The 8,487-nt window shown below is 44.8% G+C and overlaps 1 protein-coding gene and 1 pseudogene across 1 annotated transcript in view; both read left to right on the top strand.

The window, feature by feature from the left end:
- The first annotated feature begins 3,938 nt into the window (after nucleotides 1–3,938).
- LOC101393542 (unconventional myosin-XVIIIa pseudogene) lies at nucleotides 3,939–5,367 on the top strand (annotated as a pseudogene).
- Nucleotides 5,368–7,331: 1,964 nt separating this feature from the next.
- KIFBP (kinesin family binding protein) overlaps nucleotides 7,332–8,487 on the top strand; it is a 36,517-nt gene continuing 35,361 nt past the window's right edge. The window contains exon 1 of the mRNA XM_004427047.3: nucleotides 7,332–7,805. Within this exon, the coding sequence (XP_004427104.1) occupies nucleotides 7,380–7,805 (426 nt within the window). The 5' untranslated portion in view covers nucleotides 7,332–7,379. The remainder of the gene's footprint in view (nucleotides 7,806–8,487) is intronic.

Here is an 8,487-nt window from a genome sequence, read left to right as displayed (position 1 = left end):
TCTTTTATCATTTCTGGCTGTTTTATGCTTATAAAAGTATTCTCTACCTCCAAGGTTGTAAAAATATTCACCCACATTTTCTTCTAGAACTCTTGATTATATTTCAATCTTTAATTCATCTGGGATTTAATGTGAGGATCAAGAAGGAATCTAGCTTTATTCTCTCCACCCCCCTCCCAAGTGACTAGTAATTCCACACCATTTATTGAATAATCCATCTTTTTCTCACTGATTTTTAAATATTGTCTTTACTGTATACTTTAATTGGAGGCAAGTCTCTTTTTAAAGGTAACTTGAAAAGCATTTTATTAAGTTGTTTCTTTCCATTGGTACTACATAGAATTGGGAGTCTTCTCCAAGAGCATGTTACTGCTTGTAATTTTTTAAAAAGATTTTTAATTTTTACTTTAAAATAATTTTAGACTTACAAAAGTGTTGCAAAAATAGTACAGAGAGTTCTTGTATATTCTCAACCCAGTTTCCACCAATGTAACAGTATATCCTGGAAATCACTCCACATCAGTTATAGAAATCTTATTCATTTTTTGTTTGTTTTACATCTGCATCATACTCCATTGTGTGGGTAGTTTATTAAACCATTTTCTTATTTCTTATGCATAGGCACATAGCTTGTTTCCGATATTTTGCACTTACAAGCTGCTGCAGTGATGTATTTTCATACTGTCAGAGGTGGATCTTCATTCAGGGTAGATTCCTAGAAGTGTGATGGCTGGGTCAAAAGATAAGTGCATGTGTAGTTTTTTATTATGTATTGGCGAATTCCCCTCTAGAAGGGGAATCCTTCCTTGCAATTTACTTTTTGAAGAAGCCAGGCCATTTGTTCTGTAGATTCTGCCACACTCTGAATTTTGTTGATGCATCTTCACCTGTCATTTAACCCCCCTGCACTTAATGTAAATTGATAATTAGATCTAGCGGGGTATACGATGGCCAGTTGTCCCTCTGTCTTTTAATAGCAAGAGATGATCATTCCCTAAGTCCATTAATTTCATTAGGGTTCTTGAAAATGGTGATATTCTGTCATTTCTTTTTCATTCATTAGCTAGAATACCTCTAAAGAAGGAAACGCGCTAATCAACACTTGGGTTCCCTGAATACTATTCCTACAGAAAGGGCAGGACAAGAGCTTGATTCTTTCCCTTGGTTTGTGTACTAGTTTTCAGAATTATGACCGGCTCCCTGCTTCCTTCAAAGGTGGCCAATGAGCTTTTCATTGTTACCGTTGATTCCTTATAAATTTGTGGATTTTAACATATTTGATATACTTTAATCTATTACATTTATTTTATTGATGCTCATATTGTCCCATCTTCGGCCAGCAAAAGCCTGTTTTTAAGTTGGCACTTTCTCAGTCCTTCTGACCTGACCCTCCTCATCTTTGTTTCCTTGATTTCTGGTATGACAAGACATGCAATAAATAAAATCTTTAAAAAAAAAAAAAAAAAAAAAAAAAAAAAAAAGGGCCGGCCCCGTGGCTTGGTGGTTAAGTGTGCGCGCTCCACTGCTGGCGACCCGGGTTCGGATCCCGGGCTCGCACTGACGCGCTGCTTCTCCGGCCACGCTGAGGCTGCGTCCCACATGCAGCAGCTGGAAGGATGTGCAGCTGTGACACACAACTATCTACTGGGGCTTTGGGGGGAAAAATAAATAAATAAAATCTTTAAAAAAAAAAAAAAAAAAGACATGCAGACTCATCCTGCCCCAGAACCAAAATCATATTCTCCAAGGAACCCTCTTTCCTTTTAATAGGAAATACTGTTTGAGGCCTACAATCTAGGAACCCAGACTTATTTTATGTCCTACATTATTATTATTATTTTTGTTTGGCTCATTAAATAGCTTAAATTTATGCTAGATTTTTGTTGTTATTGCTATTATGAAAGTGATCTTTTTCCTCTATTGCATCATTCCTCCAATAAAAAGTTGTTGATATTGTATATTTATTTGTGACTGGACTACTTACTGAACTTTTTTACTTTTTCCTGTGTTCAGCTGTTTTATTTTGCTTTTTCAGAAAAACAGTCATACCATCTGTAAATAATGATACTTTTCCCATCTCCTTCCCAATCATTATACTTCTTCTTTTAAAGATTTTTTTGTCCAGTTGCATTTTCTGGCACTTTCATATGAAGATTATATACTAAAGATGATACAGTCAGTCACCCTAGTCTTATTAATGAATTTTCCATTGAGTGGTCTCCCTGATGTAAAAGACAAAAAAAGTAGTGCTCTTATTAGTGAGGTATTTTTACTGGAAGGAACAGAATTGATAGACATTAACTGTGCTCTGACCAAACAAGTTAATTCCCTTTCACCACAACATGCCTTATACTTTTCTGTCTCTTCTAATCGTTATCTTCCATGAGACAGATCTCAGGTCACTGCATCTGGTGATCTGTACTTTATACCGTTTATCAGACAACTTCCACAGGGACTGCTTTATAACATCTCACAGAGATCTAAGAATGCTCAACCCTCAAAATATTGATGTAAAAAGAAGGCCAAGAGGAAATATGTTCCCCAAATGGCAGCCAGAACGCTTCCATCTCATTTCCTAGTCCCACATCTTTGTGTTTCTTAGGTGTGTTTGTGTAAGGATTTTTCAAAAATCTCTATTTTAGTTTTCACCTGGGTGTTCTTCTAGCCAGATCTTCAGAGGTCAGCACCGTGTGTCATGGTTTATTGAGGTCCTACTATAAGACGGTCTAGCGTGATGATTAAAAGGGTGGGCTCTGGGGGCCAGCCTGGTGGTGTAGTGGTTAAGTTTGGTGCGCTCCACTTCAGCAGCCCGGGTTTGCAGGTTCAGATACTGGGCACAGACCTACACCACTCATCAAGCCATGCTGTGGCGGTGACCCACACACAAAATAGAGGAAGATTGGCACAGATGTTAGCTCAGGGCCACTCTTCCTCACCAAAAAAAAAAAAAAAAAAGTGGGCTTTGGAGCAAAACTGCCTACTTACTGCATGTGATCTTTTGTAAACTATTAATCTCTGGATCTCAATGCCTAATCTGCAGAATGGGAATAATAATAGTATCTCACAGAATTGTTCTGAAGATTAGATGATTTTAATATAGAGAATGTTATCTGGCTCCTAGTAAGTAATTAGCTGCCATTATTAACCATGTGTCAATTGCTTTCCTATTCATCAACAGATAGATACTGATCACCTACTCTGATTATTACAGTAATTTCCTTACCAGTCTCCCTGCTTCTTCCCTTGACCCCCCTTCAGTTCGTTTTCTGAATAATCCTGTAAATCAGATCTTGTCACTCCTTTCTTCAAAACCATCCAACAGCTCCCATCTCACTCAGAATAACCACAGTCCCTATAGTGGCCTTACAATCTCTATATAATTGGGCCCACATTACTGCTCTGACTTCATCTCCATTCTGTCTACTCCAGCCAAGAGGTCTCCTTGTTCCTTGAACACACCAGGCACACTCCTGTGTCAAAGCCTTTGTATTTGCTGTTCCTATGTCTGGGATACACTTCCCCTAAAGTCTTCATGGCTCACTCCCTCACCCTCAGATCTTTACTCAAAGGATGTCTTCTCAGAAAGGCTGTTCCTGACCCTCCTGTTTAAAAATTGCAAACTTGCCTCACCTGCTAATACTCCTCATCCCCTCCTTTGTTTTGTTTCCATAACACTCATCATCTGATGTTACTGTATAGTTTACTTTTTAATATATTTAATATCTTTCCCTATACTAGGGCTGAAATTTCTGTCTGTTTTTAACTACTGAATTCACAGAGCCTACAACAGTGCCTGGCAAATTAATACTTTAAATATTTATTGAATGAGTGAATGAGTCATCTGAAGTGTTGTGGAAAATGCACTGATAGGAAGCCAGGCTGGCAGCAAGAATACCTATTAAAGGCAATTCATACGATGGTCGTCTAAACTACTGGAGATGAAAAGTAGTCAGATGTAAGAACTATTTAAGAGGTGGACTGGACAATACTTGGTTTTATATTTAAAGGGATGAGAGAAGAAAGGAAATCATCAGCTGAGTGTATAGTGGTGCCATTCACTGAGATGCAGAACATAAGAGCCAATGTGTGGGAGGGAGGGGGCATGTGAAGAGGAAGATAATGAGTTCTGATTTGAACATGCTGATATACAGGAGTCAGTGGAACATTCAAGTGTGGTTGTTCCAGTTGGGAGAAGGATATTACAGTCTGGAGCTCAGGAGAGCCATCTGGCCCATAGACCAAGTTTTGGAACTGAGCAGCACATGTCATGGAAGCCCTGGAAATGCCTAACGTCTTCCTGGGAGTTCAGGAAGGAATCCTGAGGAACACTAACATTTTAAGGACAGACATTTAATTTCATTTATACTCCTTAAAATAATTCTGTAGAGATAAGTAATATTATCATTTATGTTTTAGTGTGAGAAACCTGAAGCTTAGAAAAGTTAACTTGTCAGAAGCAAATCTGAGATTCAAACTTTATGTCTACGAGCTTCCAAAATCAGTGCGCCTTTGTATATCTCAAAGCACTTTACACAGCTAGTACTGGGCCACCTGAAGAACACTGCACCCAGCAAGAGGGAGATGGCCCAGCTGAAGAAGCAGCTGGAGGAGTCAGATTTCATCTGTGCAGCAGGTGTCGGAGCACAGAAAGCAATGGAGGTGGAGACTGAAGACCCACACCTGCAGATCGATGACATCACCAAAGCCAAGATGGTGCTGGAGGAGCAGCTGAGCCACCTTCAGTGTGAGAAGAATGAGATCCAGTACTGGCTGGAGGAGGATCAGGAGGACATGAATGAGCTGATGAAGAAGCACAAGGCGGCCGTGGCTCGTGGCTCAGGCCTCCTGGGACCTGGCTCAAATGAATGATCTCCAAGCTCAGCTAGAAGAAGCCAACAAGGAGAAGCAAGAGCTGCAGGAGAAGCTACAAGCCCTCCAGAGCTAAGTGGAGCTCCTGGAGCAGCCCCTAATGGACAAGTCTATGGTGAGCAGGCAGGAAGCTAAGATCCAGGAGCTGGAGATGCACCTGCAGTCTGATCTAAAACTAGCATTCAAGCACATCGGGGACCTGCAGGCTGCCGTTGAGGACGAGATGGAGAGCAATGAGAATGAGGACCTTATCAACAGCGAGCGGGATTCAGGTGTGGACTCGGAGCTGGAGGACCGGGTCGATGAGGTCAAGTCATGGTTGTTGAAAAACAAGAGGCCTTCCAAGGCAGCTTCCGATGATGGCAGCTTGAAGAGTTCCAGCTCCATCAGCTACTGGAAGTCCCTTGCTGCTGACTGGTCAGATGAGCACGACCCTCTCGACAGCACCCCCAGGCCCTGATACTCCCACAACTATCTGAGTGACAGCGACCCAGAGACCAAGCCAATGGAGACCAATGCATACCCCAGGGGCGTGGTCCACACCCCTCCCACCCACGGCTTACTGCTGCCGTGGCGCCTCTCCCAGGAAATGGTGGGGCACAGGTCTCCCCCACCTGACTACTGAACTGCATGGGAAACACCCAACCCTCGTTGGTCAGGGGGCTTTCCAGGCTGTGGGTGTCTGACATCTCCACTTGGAAGAGGTAGGGGAAGAGGAGTTTCTGAAAAGAGAACTTTTCGCTTCTTCTGCCTCCAAAATGCCATACTCTTGGCTTCTACCTTGGGCCACCATGGGCAATGGCAGGTGGCTTGGCACTGCATTGAGCCAACAAGTTGACCTCCATCTCAGCCCCCTGCTCAGGGATGGTGGACAGATTGCCTACTGGGACATTCTAGGTTGCTGGGTCCATGGGGAGGAGTTAGGGGGTGGGAACAGCAACTTCTTCCCTGTGGCTTGCAGTGAGGGCTTTCTCTTAGTGTCTGCTATCTTTTTACTTTTTAATTTAAATACCCAACCTCTCCATCACAGCTGCCTCCCTGAGAGCGGGAGGGGACTGCAGTGGCAACTGGGACCCAGGGACTAACTAGGGGAATCTCATCTCCACCTTCGCTCTTCAGAGAGCAGTCTTTTGTGCAGCTGCAAAGATGGGTGAGCAGAGCTGGGTCCAGGTTCCCAAGAGGCAGCATGAGGAGGGGCTCTCAGGTGCTTCTGGGTTTGGGTTGAACAAGCCTACACAGACAGGGGTGCATATGTACCATCTGGAAATTCCAGCCCCCACCCCTCTTCATCTCATGGATGTGTTAAGTGCAATGACCTATTTAAGAGTAAACCCCTTCCACCTACGCCAATTCAGGGCTTATCCAAGCACTGCCTCTCTCCCCCTCTGTCCAGGTTGCCTGCACCATAAGCTCAATTTGAGAGGGATGGCCTTGGGTTGAGGGCTTGTGATCAGAAAAACTGAAGATGGATGTTTTGGTCAGTGCTAATGCGTTTTAGACACGAGTCCTCACCCTGTGCTCTGAGCCTGAGTCATTTTTCTTCGTCCAATCGCCCTGCCTCCACACACTTATCCTAGCTATGACAACATGTGGCCTGACAGTCCCAGCCCCCTCCCAAAGGTCATCCTGCCATCACCATCAGACTTGGGGGCCCAAGGGCAGTGCCTGGTGCCGCTCCCATCAGCTGTCCCCGCTTCTCTCCCGCAGTTGGTTTGTACTCATTGGGATATGCTCTCTCTTCTTTGTTTACCTGATGTATGGAAATAAATGTCCTTTTCCTCCTGGGAAAAAAAAAAGTTAAAACCTTCTACGCCCCTTCCCCGCATTTGACTTGATAATTTACGAAGGTATGTAATGGAAAATGCCATGCATGAGGTGGCTTGTCACAGCTCTGGGACTTAACTCTTGTGTTACTTTGGGAAGTTATACACATTTCTACAACCTATATTTCAGAGTTGAAGTGAAAATATTTGTCGATCACTGAGTGCTTTTTACATTCATAGCTTTCACTCAAGAGGCTATATATTAGTTAATAATAAATTATTTACCCTTGTTAAATCCTTGTTACATTTTTATCCAGTAATGAGCTGGGTTATATACACTAATGTCAAAAGGTTTCTTCCTCTCACCTTATATCAGTTAACGAGAGTAGTTAGCTAGCAATGTTTGTAAATAATACTTCCATGTGTTCTGTTCAAGTCAGCCGATATTTTTATATAAACCACTTCACCGGGTCAAGAGAGAGAGAAACTCACTACTGCAGAGGGCGGGGCAGCAGGTGTGACCACCCTCATTGACAGCTTTGTTTCCATGACAACGGTTGCTATGGTGCCCACTACGTCTTCCCATTGGTCACTGCCGAGCATCTTGCAGTTCCTCTGGTGGACTCCATTGGTTACCATTCTGCGGAGCCCGGGCCTGTCGGGGCCGTAAGTGAAGTGTCGTAAAGCAGAAAGAAGGCGGGAGTCCCGATTGCAAACATTGAGGAAAGCCAGGCTATAAAGGCCGCTATGGCGAATGCTCCGTGGGCCGAGATTTGTGAGAAATTCCAGGCCGCGCTGGCCTTGTCGCGGGTTGAATTGCATAAAAACCCCGAGAAGGAACCGTACAAGTCCAAGTACGGCGCCAGAGCGCTGCTGGAAGAGGTCAAGGCGCTGCTGGGCCCCGCGCCTGAGGACGAGGATGAGCGGCCTCAGGCCGAAGACGGCTTGGGCGCGGGGGACCACGCCCTGGGGCTGCCGGCTGAAGTGGTGGAGGCCGAGGGGCCCATCGCCCAGGGGGCAGTGAGGCTGGCAGTTATTGAGTTCCATCTCGGGGTGAACCACATCGACACCGAGGAGCTGTCGGCGGGGGAGGAGCATCTGGTGAAATGCCTGCGGCTGCTGCGCAAGTACCGGCTGTCGCACGACTGCGTCTCCCTCTACATCCAGGCGCAGGTGAGAGTCCGCTGCCGTCGGCCAGCGGCGAGGGGATGGAGATGGCCCCAGTTCTTGCCGAGGCCAAAGGCAAATGTTTAAGGCACAGTTTGCCCCCACGTTGTTGAAGCTTTGGGATAAGCGGCTTCCAAACCCCCTCTCCACCCTCATCGCCGCTCCAGCAGCATCACCTGCTGCTTCGCTTAGTCGGGGTCAACGCGTTGGTTTCCGAGACCCTCATAAATCGTAAATGCCTTTTCCAATTCTCCTCCACCAGCCCACATCCTGTTCATTCTATTAAGAAAAAATCCAGGGCCGGCCTGTGGCTTAGCGGTTAAGTGCATGCGCTCCGCTGCTGGCGGCCGAGGTTCGGAGCCGGGTCGCGCACCGATGCACCGCTTTTCTGGCCATGCTGAGGCCTCATCCCACATACAGCAACTAGAAGGATGTGCACCTATGACATACAACTATCTACTGGGGCTTTGGGGGGAAAAAAAAAAAAGGAGGAGGATTGGCAATAGATGTTAGCCCAGGGCCAGTCTTCCTCAGCAAAAAGAGGATTAGCATGGATGTTAGCTCACAGCTGATCTTCCTCACAAAAAAAAACAAGAAAAAATCCAAAGTAATTTAAATCTTAAAGTCTCAAGGAAATTATAAAGAGTGAGCAGAGTACATTCTTAATTTAAAGCAAAGTATATAAAAT

This window comes from Ceratotherium simum, chromosome 6 (assembly GCF_057802395.1).
Source record: "Ceratotherium simum simum isolate JZ-2026a chromosome 6, ASM5780239v1, whole genome shotgun sequence".
Lineage (NCBI taxonomy): Eukaryota > Metazoa > Chordata > Mammalia > Perissodactyla > Rhinocerotidae > Ceratotherium > Ceratotherium simum.
The sequence above is the reverse complement of the archived record's forward strand: the minus strand, read 5'-3'. Positions and strand labels throughout refer to the sequence as shown.